The 17,765-nt window shown below is 35.5% G+C and overlaps 3 protein-coding genes across 5 annotated transcripts; all 3 read left to right on the top strand.

The window, feature by feature from the left end:
- The first annotated feature begins 66 nt into the window (after nucleotides 1–66).
- On the top strand, nucleotides 67–9,456 carry LOC116339428 (histone-lysine N-methyltransferase ash1). Of its 2 annotated transcripts, XM_031765289.1 has the most exons (9): nucleotides 67–914; nucleotides 1,128–1,189; nucleotides 1,341–1,435; nucleotides 1,519–2,162; nucleotides 2,254–6,785; nucleotides 6,856–7,038; nucleotides 7,107–7,317; nucleotides 7,397–8,499; nucleotides 8,580–9,456. In XM_031765289.1, the coding sequence occupies exons 1-9, from the start codon at nucleotides 872–874 to the stop codon at nucleotides 8,877–8,879; spliced, it is 7,173 nt and encodes a 2,390-aa protein (XP_031621149.1). In that variant the 5' UTR covers nucleotides 67–871; the 3' UTR covers nucleotides 8,880–9,456. The 2 variants fall into 2 exon arrangements, with proteins under 2 accessions (XP_031621149.1, XP_031621150.1); XM_031765290.1 differs by lacking the exon at nucleotides 1,128–1,189.
- A 2,119-nt stretch (nucleotides 9,457–11,575) lies between these two features.
- On the top strand, nucleotides 11,576–14,085 carry LOC116339753 (thymic stromal cotransporter homolog). Of its 2 annotated transcripts, none has more exons than XM_031765788.1 (8): nucleotides 11,576–11,686; nucleotides 11,992–12,264; nucleotides 12,324–12,498; nucleotides 12,560–12,748; nucleotides 12,839–12,945; nucleotides 13,009–13,458; nucleotides 13,568–13,779; nucleotides 13,845–14,085. In XM_031765788.1, the coding sequence occupies exons 2-8, from the start codon at nucleotides 12,058–12,060 to the stop codon at nucleotides 13,984–13,986; spliced, it is 1,482 nt and encodes a 493-aa protein (XP_031621648.1). In that variant the 5' UTR covers nucleotides 11,576–11,686; nucleotides 11,992–12,057; the 3' UTR covers nucleotides 13,987–14,085. The 2 variants fall into 2 exon arrangements, with proteins under 2 accessions (XP_031621648.1, XP_031621647.1); XM_031765787.1 differs by having other exon boundaries at nucleotides 11,626–11,686; nucleotides 11,977–12,264.
- A 345-nt stretch (nucleotides 14,086–14,430) lies between these two features.
- LOC116339585 (thymic stromal cotransporter homolog) lies at nucleotides 14,431–17,137 on the top strand. Its single transcript, XM_031765549.1, has 8 exons — nucleotides 14,431–14,713; nucleotides 14,876–15,092; nucleotides 15,164–15,338; nucleotides 15,415–15,603; nucleotides 15,667–15,773; nucleotides 15,839–16,285; nucleotides 16,357–16,568; nucleotides 16,636–17,137. Exons 2-8 carry the CDS (start codon nucleotides 14,880–14,882, stop codon nucleotides 16,784–16,786), a joined length of 1,494 nt encoding a protein of 497 aa, XP_031621409.1. The 5' UTR covers nucleotides 14,431–14,713; nucleotides 14,876–14,879; the 3' UTR covers nucleotides 16,787–17,137.
- Nucleotides 17,138–17,765: the final 628 nt, after the last annotated feature.

The raw sequence follows: 17,765 nt of genomic DNA, 5'->3' as shown, positions 1-17,765 counted from the left end.
ATTGTGGGTTTATGTGAAATGCCAATGAGGCGCCATCTTAAAATATTGTTCATACACAAAATATCATTTACAGAAAATAAATTGCTCGCTATCGGAGCGAACCGAACGAATTCTGTTTTCGTTTGTGACTTTATAAATTACAACACAAGAAATTTCGGTGTAAATGATTTAGTTTTGTAAGAATTTTAAAATGATTGTGCTGCATTTATAAAATACGGAACAATTTTGGCGAAAATACGATTTAAGCGCAAATAAGACATTGTCGACATTGATAGTTCATACGGTGTACATACAAAGAAAAACGAATTGATTGAAATTTAGCTCAGAGATCGCATCATAAACGGTATATTAAACTGATTTCTTGTTGAAATGTAACAAAAAACGAAAAAAAATAATGGTCTGACTGCTCAAACGAGATAGACTTTTAACTGTGAGGTCTACAGTGTATATGCATGTGTGTATTTTACCGTATATGAAACCGAGCAAAAGTGGTTGGTTGATGCAATTTGACAAGCAATAGCTTGAACTAAGAATAGAGCTTAACTCGACACCCATCGTGTTGCGATATAAGATAATTGACAGTGAATTTATATCACTTTGTTGGAAAAATAAAATCACATTTGACCATTAATGTGTTGATTCTAAATATTTGATATAAATTGAATCGTTTGTTTTTTATTCGTATGTTTTTATTGAAACGATAGACAGTAACAAACTATTCAGGTTAAGTTTGTAAAACGTGAAATTGTAAATAGCATAGAATTCATTTTGTCTCATTTGAATATTGGTGAATATTAAAAACGAACGGTTGAGAAATGAGAGATCAAAGGTTTCCAAATGGGATCCATCACTGAACTATCGACAATTTAACATGACACAGACACAAATAAAAAATTCCATCGAATCAGTGTCCTGTAAGTACTGAGTTTATTTTCATTTTTCAGATACAAAATTTATTTGACAATTGTGAAATAAATAGTTTGTGTGTATTTCACTTTTCGGGCATTTACTCTTTAGATTATAGATTTTGATATAGAGTTACGATAGCGTTGTGCAGTTTGTGTTTTTGTAGAAATGTATATAGAGTTTGTTTTTCTTTCTTCTTTGCATTATCAACCCATCAACAGATAAAATGAGTCTGAAGAAAACGGGCCCATCAAATGACAGTACAACTTCTGACTCTGATGACGTAAGAGCACACACACTTCTTTTATATTCAATGCTTTTTCATTGTTTGTTGAATAGTTGCGTGCTTTGCAACCATTTTTCATCAACCAATCGGCTAATAAATTGTTTTTTTTTTTTCTTTTTTGTTTGATCATGTGTTTGCATTTAAAAAGGCATCCGATTCATCGTCAAGCAGCAGTAGTAGTTCGAGCAGTGAGGCGTCGATCGATCAAGAGGTTCCATCAACGACAAAATTTAGCATTTTGAAGTAAGAACTAACATTGTTTCTCATTCATTTCGAATTTTATTCGATTTTTCTCTCTCACACTCTCTCCCATTCTGTTTTTTTAGAAACGACACAGATTCTGGTCTCCGTATGAAAATTGGTATACCAAAAACACTGCCAAGAAAAAGTAACAGCCCAGCTACGGAGGAAACAAATGCCAATCGAAAGCCATTGAATAAAGAACACACGGAACTGAAGGAAAGTGGTGCTGGTGACGAACATAAAACAATGAAAAATATGTTGTCAAAGCGGCAACGACGCGACTCAACAACGAATTCATCGTGTTGTTCAGATTGCAGCGATAGCGATGATGATAGCGATTCAAGTTCCATGTGTTCAAAAAATAAACTTACGCCAAAATCATTACCGAAACACAATGGCAACAGCAAGCTACACAAAAATGGTAACAGTAGCATTCGAAAAAATGTAACCGCAAAGCGAACAATCAACCAGAAAACTGCGAATGTTGAAACGAGCGATTCAAACTCTGATTCAAGTGATGAATCAAGTGACAGTGAATTGGACGAACGTTCACCTTTGCCAAAGCCAAAATCATCGTTCAAAACGGATTTTCTCAAATCGACGGCCAATCAAAATTTAAATACCGATGGTGCATCGTCAAGTGACATGGAAATTCCGGCTCTTGTGATGGCGGCCATTCAACGGTTTGAAAGTGGTTCGGATGGTGAGGATTCGAAAATCGAAAAAAGTAATAATACACATAATAATTTTTCGATTCTCTTCCATTACTTATTGACTGATTGCCATTTTTTCCATTCTTTTCTTTTGATCATCCCTAGGCAATAATACACAATACACATCGTCACTTTTACGAGATTTTGTTGCAAAGACCCAAATGTTGGTATCGAGCAATCAAAATTCGAATCATATTCGTGACACGGAAAACGAACAAATTACCAACGACAAAACAGTAACAAATAATGTGACACAAGAAACCACCGAAGTAAAACGGAAACGTGGACGACCGCGAAAAAATCCGCCACCTGCAACTAGCACCAATGAATCGGCAAATGTAAATAGTGGATCGCCTGATTCTGGCATAACATCAACAAGTCCAGTGCCATCAAGCAAAAAATCAACGACAATTGGAGCTAAGAAAATCGATATGTCAACGTTGGAAAAGAGTATTTATGCAACGGAACGTGTACTGTATCCACCTCGTCGTAAGAAACACAGCAATCACCAGCAGCAATTGGACACAGCAAGTTCAAAAAATCGTGATAGTCAAGGTATCGAAAAAATTGATCCAGTTTGGCGAAAAATCGATATCAACAAGAAATTTCGGAGACCGAGCGAATGTGGCTATCGCAGTGACACAAATACAATTTGCAGCAAAGTATTGGCAGCTCAAAGCGGCTACACAAGTGATTATTGCAATGTAAATCGACGCATGCTGTCCGGCTATAAAAGCGATTACAGCTGTAAAAGTCGACGCAGTGGTTATAAAAGTGATTACAGCATTAAAGCAAAGTCGTGTGGCTATCGAAGTGATTGCAGTACACGGCATCGTCGGAAAGTTCGACGCAAACGGCGAACCAAAACTGCATCATCAACAAAACCAACGGTGAACGAACAAGATCTTTTAATGTTGGCTGGTTTAAGTTTGGGCCATAGTGATGATGATGATGATGACAGTAGTAGTTTTGATTCATCAGATAAACCAGTACCTCGAGCCAAACCAGCATCAATGTCAAAACTGTCGCCAAAAAAGTCAATCAAAAGCAATTCGATCTCACGAGATGCTGGAAAGAAGGCTGCATTGGCCGATGATGTTTCCAGCAACCAGTCGGATCGTATGCCAAAGCACAAACACAGCAACAGCAATTTTGATAGCATGTTGCTTACGATGAACGATTCAATGCCAACGATCACATCGAGCATTTACAAAGACGATGGCAGTTCATTGAAATTGGGACGAATCAAAGCGGGTTTAATCAGACGAAGACGATCATCAGCAGTAAGTCATTGCAGCAGCCATTGTTCGACAATTTCAAGACATCCATTTAGAAGGCGTCGCAGAAGGCGACTCAAATCCACCACCGATCAAGTATCCGAAGCAAATTCAGCCAAAATAACACAACAAATCGATTTGCTCACGACATCGTTCTCTTCAATGTGCTCCATTATTATAGAAAAACCGGTACGCAGCGAGAAAGAAAAATCTTCACAACCGGCCAAAGCGTCGGGCTCACGTCGAACGGGGAAAAAACGTAAAACAAATCAGGAAAATACAGAAGTGCCAACAGTTAGTTCAGCAACCACTTCCAAGCGACGAAACAAAAAAGCAGTCCAAACAAAAAGCCCAGACGATCATAAGTTACCGCTAAAGAAACGTCATTATCTTTTGACACCCGGCGAGAAAAGTGAAAATGTCAATGCAAACGAAAAGGATGACGAACAAACTGAGCCGGATAATGAGACTGAAACCACCGGAAAGGCAATTACGCCAAAAAAACGACACCTTCTTCAAACACCAGTCGATTTGAATGACGTTATTGATTCGACCGATGCCACAAGCAACAGCACGTGCAAAGATTTGCAAGAGATTCAAGCATCGGTCTCAGCTTCAATAACAGGCGATACGGTGCCAATCAAAGGTAACTCACAATCCAAGAAAACCGAAAATACACGTAAAAAAGGACGACCAGAAGGTTCAACATCAACAAAAACCAATTCGAATACTCAAAGTAATACCGATTCGAGTGCAAAAACACCGACTACCAATAAAGGCTCTACACAACGTTCCAAAGCATTGACCACAAAATCGGCACCGAAAAGTTTATCATCAAAATCTTCACATACTACAGCAGCAACAACGGCCACACCAAAATCAAAACAACTACCGCCAAATACTCAGCCAGTTGAACACATTGCCATAACAAAGGCCAGCCATTCACGCGTGAACAATGCCCGAATTAACAAAGAACCACCTCCAGGTGTTTTTGAACCAAGTATCGATTTAGAACTTCAGATACCATTTACTGAAATTCCCATTCCATCCATGGCAAACAAAGCAGCCAACGAAACAAATCGAAATGATGGCAAAGTATCAAAAACAAATGCCAATAAAGTGGCCCCTGTGAGAGTTGTGGAGAAATTGTTACATCGAACTGGTGCATCGATGAAAATCGGAAAGAGAAAACGTAAGAAACCAAATCGAACCGGATTCCCGACGTTAAAAAAGAAAAAGAAACCAGCCACCATTGCCAAACCGATCGAAACTGAAGCAGATCCAGAAGATGTAATTACGCCCAATGTTATTTTAGATCACTCCAAATTGTTGACCTGCGAACCGAAAATCATTTTGAATTGTTTGGAAGTAGCTCAATTGGAGAAATTGACAGCAAAATGTGATCGTGTGCCATCAGAAGGTGAACCAACTGGAAATTTTATCGAACGAAATTCCAAGTCAACGATTTCAACTACAAGTTCCGATCAACAAAAAACCAAATCAAAGCCATTAAATAAAAAATCAAAAGTGAGTACAAAGACCGATACAAAACAAAACGAAACTGATGACGAATCAAAACATGGCAAACGACCGAAGTCAAAACAAAATGAAATCGATGACAGTGTTGACGAATCAAAACATCTCAAACGACCGAAGACTAAAGAAATTGATCTGAAAAGCAAAATAAAGCAGAAAGAAAATACAGTTGAAAAAGGACCAGCTCCTCGTCGTGGTCGACCGTCTTTGAATAAAGACGATAGCTTACCAGCAAAAGTATCGAAGCTCTCAAAATCGTCCACAATATCTGGAGAAATTTTGGCAAAAACAGTTACTGCAAAATCCACAGAACGAAGTACTAAACCTAAAGTCGATAAAAAAGAGCCTGAATCATCAAAAAAGGAACAAGAGAAAATTTTGGCGGAAAATAAGAAATCCACAAATGAACATTCGAAATTGGAGAAAAATGAACATCAAATCAAATCAGTAAAACGTACAATAAACGGTCGAATTGATACAAACAAAAAAGCATCGTCTCCAACGGAAATGACAAAATCTGACGAAGAGCATAAGGGACGTAAAAGGCAACGCCGTGACATTGTGGACGAAAACAAAGGTGAAAGTCAAAAGAATAAACATGAAAACCACAAGCGAACCGCTACGCCAACCATTCACAATGACACAAGTGCCGTGGATAAAAAACGGGCTCGCTCCGAAAAGAGTGAAGCGGTAAAGAGTCCAAGCAAGGATAAAATACAACCAAAATCAAAGCCATCAATACAAGAAACGGTCACAGATGTGAATGATATTGTTCCCTTCGATGAATGGATTGGGCCAATCGTGGATGATCAAAAACCATTGCCTGAAGAAGAAAACGTAAATTACGTTGATGCATGTGATGAAATCGTTCCAATGATTGACAGTAAAAAATCGCATGCCAAATTGAAGAAAAAATATTTGGTGGCCGGTCTATTTTCAAACTTTTATAAAACGAATATGTTGCCAATTGAAAAATCGAAAAATTCAAATTCAATCGATAAAAAGACGGTTGAAGATCAAGAGCCAGCAAGTGACACTCTTTTGCCAATGCCATTCTTTGACAAGTACCTGCTGCAGACACAAACCGATTTTACGTTGCCATACGATTTGTGGTATGCACATAAACATGACAAATTGTCCGGTCGAAATATGGTTCATAGTTGGAATTTCAAGAAGCTTCGTACAAACGTCTATGCCGATTCTGTAAAACCAATACAATCACCAGATTTGCCGCAATGCAGCTGCAAACCGGAGTACGAATGTGGCGATAATTGTTTGAATCGATTGGTGTATACGGAATGTAGTCCGGAAACATGTCCATGCGGCGATAAATGCCGAAATACAAAGATCCAAAAGCACATTGTTGCATCGGTTGAGCGATTTATGACCAAGAATAAAGGATTTGGCGTTAAATCCAATCAAGTCATCAAGAAAGGTACATACATTTTGGAGTATGTCGGTGAGGTGGTGTCTGAACGTGAATTCAAAGATCGAATGGCCACATTGTATGTCAATGATATTCATCATTATTGCTTGCACTTGGAAGGTGGCTTATTCATTGACGGTCATCGTATGGGCAGCGATTGTCGTTTTGTCAATCACTCGTGTGAACCGAATTGTGAAATGCAAAAATGGTCTATTAATGGTTTGAGTCGCATGTGTCTATTCGCAATGCGAGACATTCAACCTGGCGAAGAACTCACCTATGACTATAATTTTGCGTTGTTCAATCCGGTCGAAGGACAGGTTTGCAAATGCGAATCGAAAAATTGTCGCGGTGTCATCGGCGGCAAATCACAAAGAGTTCGGCCCATTGAAAATAAGGTTTGTTTTACTTTTGTTTGATTTTGAATACTTTGAGCGGTGTTCCTGATGAGTTTTCTTTGTTTAACAGGATTCAGACAAAGCCATCGACAAGAAAAAGGGCCGACTTAAGCGTCTCAAGCATGGCGGCGCATCGAAGAGCAAAGGATTCATGCACGCAAAGGCACAACGTTCACATTTCCAACTGCCAAGTGCCAAGGAACAAACGCTTGCAATCGAGGGTCATTGCTTCTTATTGAGAAATTTGAAAAAGGTACTTGACTGCTTTTTGCAACAATTGATTTTAAATTCAATTAATTTATTTGACAATTTTTCCCACAGATTCGTAATGCAAACTTAAAAAACACACCGACACAGACCAATTCGAATAATCTACAAATATCGTTAACAGCGAAAATCTCAGCGTTGAGAGTTCCACGAAATATTCGAACACGAGGTGTTACCATCGCCGAACACGATCCAGTCGTTGAAAAAACCGTTCGAATCGCTGGCATTCTACGCGAGATTTATGAAGAATTGAATAGTTTCAAAGGTTTGTCATCCGAAAAATATGCTACGCCATTCATGAGCCATAAAATATTTTACAACATATCGATTTCTTTCCATTCTAGATGCGTCCGGTCAATATGCCATTTCAAAATTAAATTTACCGTCAAAGAAAAAGAATCCACAGTATTATGAAAAGATAAAGAGCCCCATTGATTTGCAAACGATTGAAGCAAACGTTGAAAAAGGTGTGTACGATAGACCCGCTCTATTCGATGCCGATGTGAATCGTCTCTTTGAAAATGCCATCGAGTATTATGGAAATGATTCGACCGAAGCAACAATCACAATGCAATTGCAAACGATTTATGCGCGAAAGAAAACCGATTTATACAATAAATTGGTGGCAATTTGTGGTGAATCGGCCGAATTGAGTACATTGTTAGAAACACAATCGGGACCATTTTTGTGCCCAGTTGAAGATCCAAACGAAGAGCATATACGATGCATTTGTGGTTTGTATCGTGATGAAGGTGTGATGATTCAATGTTCACAATGTAAAATTTGGCAACATGCCGAATGTACTGGTGCTGATACAAAAGCCGATGATTACTTTTGCGAAAAATGTGCACTACGTGACGTTGACTATGAGATTCCATTGAAAGATAAAACCGAAGAGGGTTTCACATACTATTTGTCATTGATGCGTGGTAATGATCTTCAAATTCGTCAATCGGACACGGTTTATGTGCTGCGTGACATTCCAATCGAAGGATCAACCGATGGAGATAAGACCAAAGCGACACGAAAACACACGTACGAAACAATCGGTGAAATTGATCACAATGAATGCGATATATTCCGTGTGGAACGCATGTGGAAAGATCATGATGGTCGTCGCTTTATTTATGGTCATCATTATTTGCGACCACATGAAACGTATCACGAACCAACGCGTAAATTTTACCAAAATGAAGTGGTACGGGTTCCATTGTACGAAGTCGTTCCTATCGAATTGATTATGGGCCGGTGTTGGGTCATGGATCTAAATACATTCTTGAAAGGCAGACCAATGGACAGCATTGAATCTCATGTATACATTTGTGAATTACGTGTTGACAAGGCGGCTCGATTATTTTCCAAAATTAAAAATCCATATCCAGTATGCACAAAAAATTATGCGTTCAAAAAGTTCCGACAACGATTGAAAATTACACGCAGTTATTTGGTAAGATTGACTACTATGCTAGCTACTATGAAATGTTATGGAATTTGAGTTTGTTTTAATGATTTTTTTTGGTTTTACAGCCGCATGAAGTTAATACGACAGCGATGAAACAAGCCCCAAAGAAACGTCGCTGTCCTGATGAAATTTCAATTCAACCATCGAAAAAGCCATTGATGCCAATCGTTCAGCTAATGCCACCACCACAAAAGACGTTGAACGAGAAACGAACACGGTTGGAGAAATTCTTGGGTCATTTGAGGGAGTCACAGCGAACGTTGAACGAAGATGTTCAACCACTTGATTTGTCATATTTGTTAACGGGACGTGGAGCAAGACGTGGAAGACGAACGACTGCAACAAATGTGCCTCATGTAAATTAAGAATGGAAATTTGACATACGAAAACCTCAACAAATCATTCAATTGCATCGATTTATAGATCGACCAACAAAAATACTACATTCGTTCATTATTATAACTTTTATTCAATTTTTCCCTCTTTGGAGCTGAACATACAAACAAACCGTTTTTGAACAATATATTTTGTTAAAAAATTTATAATTTTTTTTCTCCTCATAATTTATTTGATTTTTATTGTTTAAATTATGTAATTTATACCGATTCAGCAAACACACATGTATCATAATAGTTGATAGGCATTTTGCAACTACGTTTAATGATGATGAACTTTGAACTTTTTTGAAATTACAAATTATTTACATTACAAATGTAAAATAAGTCGTTTTAGGCTTTAAGTTTTTTTTATACATTATCTCTTTTTTTCTTATTTTTTTTCTCGTGGCCTTTTTCCGCACGAGTTCCACTTTAACTTTTCGATTTGCCTTTTAATCTCATTTTCATTTGAAAATTTGATCCTTTGGAATATTGTAATTTGAAGCAAAATACAAACTCATAAAAAATAAAATAAATTGTTTCTGAAAAATTTGATTAGATAAAATGATAGAAATTGTGCTTTTTTATTAAGAGGAAGAAATGGAAATCAACTGTTGGAAATGAAGATAGCAACATGTATCTTTTATAGGGCTAGCGGTCAAACGTCCCGAACGGACGAAATGTTGTGGGAACAAATCTATTTTGTTCTCTTTGTACCAAGCGTTCACAAATCTCAGCATTGATACTTTGCATCAAATGATGCTTGCATCGCTTATGCCTTCGTTGTGCGTTTGGAGCACTTCGTGCACTGACGAAGATACGAAGCACTATAGTGATGTGCTGTATCAATGTTGGCGTTTGTGAACGCTTGCTTTGTACGTATGACTCACAATGCTTTCTTCAAGGAATCCACACATGACTGTCCGTATGAATGTTTCAAAGTCCACTGCCTTTCATGCATTCTCCGTCCGTTCATCCAACATGTACGTCTGTAGATATTTTTTATATTCGAATCGCTGTCTACTCATTTAATCCATATCCATAAATTGTCCGGACATGTCCGTCCGTCCAACATATCAGTCCGTTTAATGTTCGATCAAATTCTTAGGGTGTCCGTCCGTCCGTGAACAGTCCGTCCATCAAAAAATTGTGGATGGACCAAAAATGTTAGACGGACGGCCGGACATTTCGTCCGTTCGGGGACGTTCGACCGCTAGCCTTTTATAGATAAGATTTTTTCACTGATCTCTTTTACATATATTGTGAATTTGTCTGACAAATCGTGTGTTATCACGGTTTTAGTCATGAAATCTATTAGTGTGAGTAATAAACATATGTGCATTCAAAATGTTGCAGTTTGTATCACAAAACAAAGACTTGGAAATCGAACTTTGCGGATCATTACCTTTTCACGAATTAAAGCATCTTGGATATTTAAGACCTTGTCTATAAAATCATTATATGGAGATAGAATCTGTAATCTGGCATCGTTCTGCCTAAATCATTATTGCAAGATGTATTTAGATTTTTAGAAGACAGTATTTATGCTGTAAATATTTTCATTTATACATTTGTAACGGGAGCATAAATTATTGTGTATTATTGGAATCTTGTGTCATCTCGGATTGAAGTATGTCCCCTATTCCAGCCAATTCTCGAACGGCATTCATGAGCACGCATCGCTGAAACTCATCGGACGAGATCTCCATCTTTCATATTATCAGCTTCTGCTAAGCTTTCCTTCCTACTAACGCGCCAGCCACAGCTCTAACTATGGAATTTTCATGGCCAGTGGCATATCTTCGTGATTTTATCCAGATGTGGCATATCTTCGTGATTTTCAATATTTGGTTAAGCATCTGCATTAGTCGCTTCTTTATAGCTTGGCGGCAAATGCATTGTTGTATCATTCATGTTTACCGTTGAATCACGTTGACTTTCTTCGGTCAAAGCTATAGTAGAAATCATAACCAATCAATGTCTTTTCAATCACTTTTTCACTTTTTTTTTCTCTTCTCTCTTGGAATTATGACTTCCAGGTTACTCGCGCCATGGGGTACCCGCATCACTATTTCTTCAATACTTGCATGTGCATTTGTATATTTAATTATAATCACACGATTTTCACAGGAGATGATTGATTTTATTATTTTATCACGTTTATTGCAGTCACGGTACTCGAACATTCACTCAAGTTTAAATATCAAATTTCGATGTCATAACCGCTTAAATGCAGCATAAGCAAAATGATCATGGGATCTTAGAACTAATTTCATTTTGTCAATTTAAATCACAATATCATATCAGAAGTTTATATTTGCCAACGTCGCACGATCGGTTGACTACGCTTTAGGCGATTTAGGTGTCGTGCTTCGTTGACAACGGCTGAGTTCCATTAAGACCATTAACCAATTGAATCGTTGCGGCGAAAGAGTAGCTCTTATTTTTCTCCAAATAATACTGCAACATAAAGTTTTTTATGAATAGTTTTTTTGTTGTATTACAACAAATAAACCGTGTGAAAAAAACTTCATGTTGCAGTATTATTTGGAGAAAAATAAGAGCTACTCTTTCGCCGCAACGATTCAATTAACATGTAGTAATGCTTCGTCGTCCTATTTTCAATGAAGTGATATATTCAGTTATCTTCATTAACTAAGGTCACCGTAGTGGATTAATTATATAAATTTTATGGATTTCGCGCAACCCACTACACCATCACTGATTTTCATATGTTTAAATTTTATTGTGTACATTTTGATTTCTTTTCCTACTAATTGGAGACGAGAAAATAGGTAATTGCCTTTGATTTAAAAATTGAATATTGTAATTAAAAAAAGAGAAGAAAGAATTACACATAAACATAAAGCAAAACATTTGATAGAAAATTTGATTAGATAAAATAATGTTCATAACTTTTAATTGTTCTTTTTAATTAAAGGGAAGAAAATAGATCCAAAAATTGGATAAGATTATATTATTAAAGATAACGACATTTATCTAATGATTAAAGATTTTTATGTGTTCTCTTTTATCATTGCTTTCGTGACAAAATCTATTGATGAGAACAATAATATCTTACCAGTTTGTCTCTTTGAAGAATGTGCACATTGTATCGGTGAATAGTGTAATCAAAATAAAATAGCAAGATTTTTTTACAAAAAGCATGACAATTGATCCGAAACAACAACAGCCATGGTATCAATGCATCACCGTCGAGCCCATGATGTTTTTATACATGTTTGCGTTCGTATTAACGTCGGTCGTCGAACAAGAATTGTTTGTTAGAAAGGCATGCCTGGTCAATCATGGCATCCAAATGGAAATTTGTAACAATCTTACAAACTATATTGATCTTCATAAAGAAGTCCAAGTATGAAGAATAATATTGTGGCTAACTCCAAAAAAAAACTAGATTCTATTACATTTCAGATAACAGTGTCTACGTTTTATCAATGGAATCACATTACTGGCAATATTTTTCCAATTTTAATTTCGCTTTTTATTGGTTCATGGTCGGATAGACGTGGTCGAAAAATTCCATTGCTCATTGGATTAACTGGGAAGTTAATCTATGTCTTGGGGGTTTTATTGAACATATACTTTGGTATTTTGAATTCACATTATTATTTCAAAAATCAAGTTTATAGTTTGAATTTTTTTTCTAGAAAAATGGCCAGTAGAATACATCATTTACACAGCAACGATTCCGAGTGTCATAACGGGTGTAGATATTGTAATATTTTCGTGCGCTTTTGCTTATTTGTCGGATGTATCAAGCGTTGAGAATCGAACATTGCGTATATCAATTTTGGAAGTGTCTTACTTAATAACATATCCCATTGGAATCGCTTTTGGTATGAAGTATGCATAATTTCAGATTCATACTCTGAATATTAATTATTTTGAATTTTTCACTAAAAAAAATCCAAAAATTTTGATTACAGGTTCATATCTCTTCAATAAAGTGTTCGATCATTCGTATTTCATTATGTTCAGTATAAATGGAACACTTTTGATCATTTCAATTATTTATTCGGTTGTTAATTTGCAGGTATGTCGTTGTGTTTTTAAAAAATATTTCAATCATTAAACATGTTTGAACCTTCTGGAACAGTGGATCACATCAACAAAACAAAAATCTATCAAAGAAGTTGGATGGAGTGGAATTTGTGGCGACTTTTTTGATCGAAAACATGTTGTCGACACCGTTAAAACACTTGTAAAAAAACGCAAAAATAATCGACGCCTACTGCTGTGCATTTTTCTAACGGCCATGTTTTGTTATGTTTTTCAACGTGACGAAAGATTGTACACTTATCTGTATACGAATATGAAATTCAATTGGGGTATTTCAGAATTTTCAAATTTCAAAGTTTTTCAATACACATCACAGATTCTAGCTTTGTTTGGTGGAATGCCAATTCTTACCAAACTACTAAAATTCAAAGACACGACAATTGCTATGATTGGTGCCGTTTGCTTTGCAACATCCCGAATTTTTTTTACATTTGCCGAAATTCCCGAACTATTTTACGTGGGTGCAGCCATTTCTGGTGTCGGACCGGTGAGTATTAAATATGGGTTGGATTCTATAGAATCAGTAAATTTACTATTTCTTTCTGGATTTCAATATATTAACATTGGATCAGTGATATTATAATATCCTTTATTAGATTGGAGGAGCCATTCTACGATCTATGACATCAAAAACCGTTCCATCATCCGAGCGTGGCAAAGTGTTTGCAATTTTTTCACTTTGCGACAATGCTGTGCTGATGGTCAGTTCAACCATGTATTCGCAAATTTACAATTGGACGGTTGGAACATTTCCTGGAATATTTGTCTTAACATTTATAACCCAAGTTATTGTCTTCGTTTTAATGCTGTAAGCGAAAAAATAGGCACATTTAACTCATTTTAACTCAATTAATTAATAAGCACTTTTTTCAGAATTGTACACAATATATTGAATAGACAACAGCCAATTGTTGATGACAATAATTTAGATGTCACAATTCAATTAAATTTTCCTAGAAATATCCCAACCATTAAATATTTTGAAAATGATGACAAATCCCTCGAACAAAGCTAAGTTTCTACACATTTTTGGCCGTTATTTAAGTTATACGGCTTCAACATCAAAAGAACATTTCTGAATTAAATATTCCAATAAAATATTTCATTAAAAACATCAAATTGAAATTTCAATTAATCCCATAGAAAAAAATACAACGTTAAAAAAAATTCCTAAAAAGATGTCAGAATATTGAATAAAAATAATAAATGCCACGAAAACCTATCCAAAGCTCTGTACGCCATATCAAAGTGTCGCCCTCTGCGATTCTTATGAGAAATTCAAGAAATTATCTGTGAACGCACATGTCGAATATGTCATTGTAATAATGACAGCTTTAAGTTTTTGATGTATGTTTTCAATAACATCTTACATCATGTGGATTTGTGTGTATTTGATCAATATCAAAGCTCTGCTTAGATATTTGATTTGTTTTCCACTTTGAAATCAGTAATATGATCTCTTGCACATTGCTGTACTTTAACACATGTTATCAATTTCAATTGTAAGCTTTTATTGTTGTTTTAAACAAGTCAGTATCGATATGGAAAAATACATTAAATGTATTACAGTGTATGAATGTATCTGATAATGTAATCAACAAGTTAGAAAAAAATATTTGTTTTCAATTTCCACAAAAGTTGGAAATGTGATTGGTCTGTGATTAAGTAACTATTGTTTACGAGAAGAGAATTTAGTTTATAATAGTGAAAGTTATTTTCTTGAACCGCATATCACATTCTAGGTATGAGTTTTACTTCATAAAAATACTTTAATTGCTAAAAAAAAGAACAGTTAACGTTTAGATAAGAGATACTAACCGATAAAGTTGTACAATTTTCAAAAAAAAAACCAATTTCTGTTATTTCATCGTAATTCAAGTGAGCATTTTATTTTAAATTTTAAGAAACATGAACCCCAATGTTGGGCAACGACAGGCATGGTTTCGATACATCACCGTCGAGCCCATGATGTTTTTGTACATGTTTGCATTTCAATTAACAACAGTCATCGAACAAGAATTGTTTGTAAGAAAAGCATGCATGGTCAACCATGGCGTCGAAGCTAAAATTTGTGATAATCTTAAGAACGAGACATATAATAATATTCACAAAGAAGTACAAGTATGTTGAATAATGTTTTTCTTTGCGCTGACTTTGAAATCTAATTGTATTTTTTTTTCTAACACATACAGATAACAGTATCGACGTTTCTTCAATGGAATCATATTGCGGGCTATGTTTTTCCCATTGTGATATCACTATTCATTGGATCATGGTCCGATAGGCGAGGCCGAAAAATTCCATTGCTCATTGGATTAACTGGAAAGCTAATCTATGTTTTGGGAATTTTATTGAACATTCACTATGGTAATTCGTGTTCGTTTCTTTAAAAACTGAAAAAAAAAAATGTTCACAGTTCAAATTGGTTAATATTTTTCCTTAGAAAAATGGCCTGTAGAATATATCATTTTCACAGCAACGATTCCGAGTGCCATAACGGGTGTAGATATTGTAATATTTGCATCTGCCTTCGCTTATATATCAGATGTATCGAGTGTTGCAAATCGAACTTTGCGCGTTACACTCCTCGAGGTTTCATATTTAGTGACATTCCCAACAGGGATCGCTTTAGGTATGATTTTTACATCTGTTTTCTTGCGTCTTCGGTACATTATTTCACAATTATGCATTGCAGGTTCGTATCTCTTCAATAAGGTCTTCAATCATTCGTACTTCATTATGTTCAGTATTAACGCAGTAATTTTGTCAACCTCAATATTATATGCGATTGTTAATTTAAAGGTATGTTATGTTTGTTTACCTTTTGGAACAAAAAATTTGTACTAATACAGTCAAATTTCGAATAGTGGCGAACATCCACCAGGCAAAACTCCATTAGAGAAGTTGGGTGCTGTGGACTTGCTGGCGATTTTTTCGATCGACAACATGTTGCCGACACCATTAAAACTCTAGTAAAGAAACGTGCGAACAGGCATCATATTTTATTTTGGATTTTTCTTGCGTCAATGTTCTTTTATACATTTCAACGTGATGAAAAATATTACACATTTCTCTATACAAAAATCAAATTCGGTTGGACCAATACCGAATTTAGTAGTTTCAAAGTATTTCAATCCACGTCGCAGATTATTGTGTTATTTTTTGGAATGCCAATACTTACCAAATTGCTCAAATTGAAAGACACAACGATTGCCATGTTTGGAGCCTTTTGTTTTGCGACAGCTCGAATTTTCTACGCATTTGCTGAAATTCCCGAATCATTTTATGCTGGTGCAGCATTTTCCAGTGTCGTGGTTAGTATTTTTTTTTATGTATATCTCGGGTATCTTCTCGACTTCATTTATTTTTGATGATTTTTGCATAGGTTGGAGGGCCAATGCTTCGATCCATGACATCCAAAGTCGTTCAATCATCCGAGCGTGGCAAAGTGTTTGCGATTTTTTCGGTTTGTGACAATGCTGTCCCGTTGGTCAGTTCCGTGTTATATTCGCAAATTTACAATTGGACGGTTGGCACATTTCCTGGAATATATGTTTTAACATTTTTAACGCAATTGATTCTGTTCTCTTTCATGTTGTAAGTGTAAAATATTGTATTATTAAGTTCTTTTTAACTTATTGTCTTTATTACTTTTTTTGCTCAGAACTGTACACATCGTTTTGGGAGAACACCAGTTGGCTGTTGATGATAATGCTACAGCCAAAAATGTTGCTAATGATGATGGGGAAAGTACCGAAAATATTAACAAATCATCTGATCGCACTGACACTTCCGAGAACTTTTCGAAAATTTAAAATTCCCTAATTTGTATATATTGTTAGTAAACTTAGTTATATGTTTTTAAACAGAAACACCAAAATACATTCTTTAAGTGTTCAAATTGTAATTTTATAAAAAAAATCGTATTTTGTAAACATTTTCCAAAGCAAAACGTAGTATTTGGAAAAAAAAGAAGAACATTTATATAGCAGCTAATATTCGGTCACCTTTTACTACTTTAAAATATTGATTGAATTTTTTCAAAGAAATGATCGTTAAAAAGAGCTAGCTGTTTCAAAAATATTTACAATTCCAACTGAATATCTGTAATTTTTTTAAATTAAATAAAGAAACTGGTGTTGGCTATATACAGCTGTTCAAGAAAATATTGAATTTGTAAGCATTCTAACATTCATCTCTCAATGTCGTCGCAACCCTTTCTATTCGTTTTATTATTTTTTCGTTTTGTCTTTCTAAGCATAGTTTTTTTATGCAATCGTATTTTTTTGTATTCGTTAATAGACCATCGATTTCTGAAGCAGTGAAATGTGTGTCACTTACGCCTTAAGAAAGGATCAAAAAGAAGAATTAGAAGAAACGAATGTAGAACAGCATATGGATGTACAGCACAGAATACGATGCTCAAACAAATCATGTTTGTACGAAAGACGCTTCTAAATTGAAAAAAAAAGAAACGTATAGAAAACAAAGCACAAAAAGGAACGGCAAAAAAACATACAGAAATCTTTTACTCTGTGAAATATCCTGCAACGAAAGTAAGTTTTCTATTTCGTCGATGCGTGGAAATGAGACAATGCGAAGAATTGAAAAAGATTTTTTTATCGGAGCGACGAGCAGATGATGCACTTTTTTTCCAGGATTAAAAACAGATGGCAGCAATATATTTCTTAAAGTCATTTGAGATTTTTTTTTTTTTCGAAATATGCTTTCCTTATCATATTCGACATAATTTCGTCAAAATGCTTTCCAAATGTCCAAATTGTTCAATATATT

Source organism: Contarinia nasturtii, unplaced genomic scaffold (genome assembly GCF_009176525.2).
Source record: "Contarinia nasturtii isolate CC-2019 unplaced genomic scaffold, AAFC_CNas_1.1 Cnas_scaffold_533, whole genome shotgun sequence".
Classification (NCBI taxonomy): Eukaryota; Metazoa; Arthropoda; class Insecta; order Diptera; family Cecidomyiidae; genus Contarinia; species Contarinia nasturtii.
Note: the sequence above shows the minus strand (reverse complement) of the source record. Positions and strands in the feature narration are given on the sequence as shown.

Coding starts and splice junctions, on each gene's coding strand:
- LOC116339585 (XM_031765549.1), top strand. CDS start 14,880: ATGAACCCCAATGTTGGGCAACGACAGGCATGGTTTCGATACATCACC. Junction 15,093..15,163: donor ATATTCACAAAGAAGTACAA/GTATGTTGAATA, acceptor TAACACATACAG/ATAACAGTATCGACGTTTCT. Junction 16,569..16,635: donor ATTCTGTTCTCTTTCATGTT/GTAAGTGTAAAA, acceptor TTTTTTGCTCAG/AACTGTACACATCGTTTTGG.
- LOC116339428 (XM_031765289.1), top strand. CDS start 872: ATGACACAGACACAAATAAAAAATTCCATCGAATCAGTGTCCT. Junction 7,039..7,106: donor TATTGAGAAATTTGAAAAAG/GTACTTGACTGC, acceptor TTTTTCCCACAG/ATTCGTAATGCAAACTTAAA. Junction 7,318..7,396: donor AGAATTGAATAGTTTCAAAG/GTTTGTCATCCG, acceptor TTTCCATTCTAG/ATGCGTCCGGTCAATATGCC.
- LOC116339753 (XM_031765788.1), top strand. CDS start 12,058: ATGACAATTGATCCGAAACAACAACAGCCATGGTATCAATGCATCACC. Junction 12,749..12,838: donor TCCCATTGGAATCGCTTTTG/GTATGAAGTATG, acceptor TTTTGATTACAG/GTTCATATCTCTTCAATAAA. Junction 13,780..13,844: donor ATTGTCTTCGTTTTAATGCT/GTAAGCGAAAAA, acceptor CACTTTTTTCAG/AATTGTACACAATATATTGA.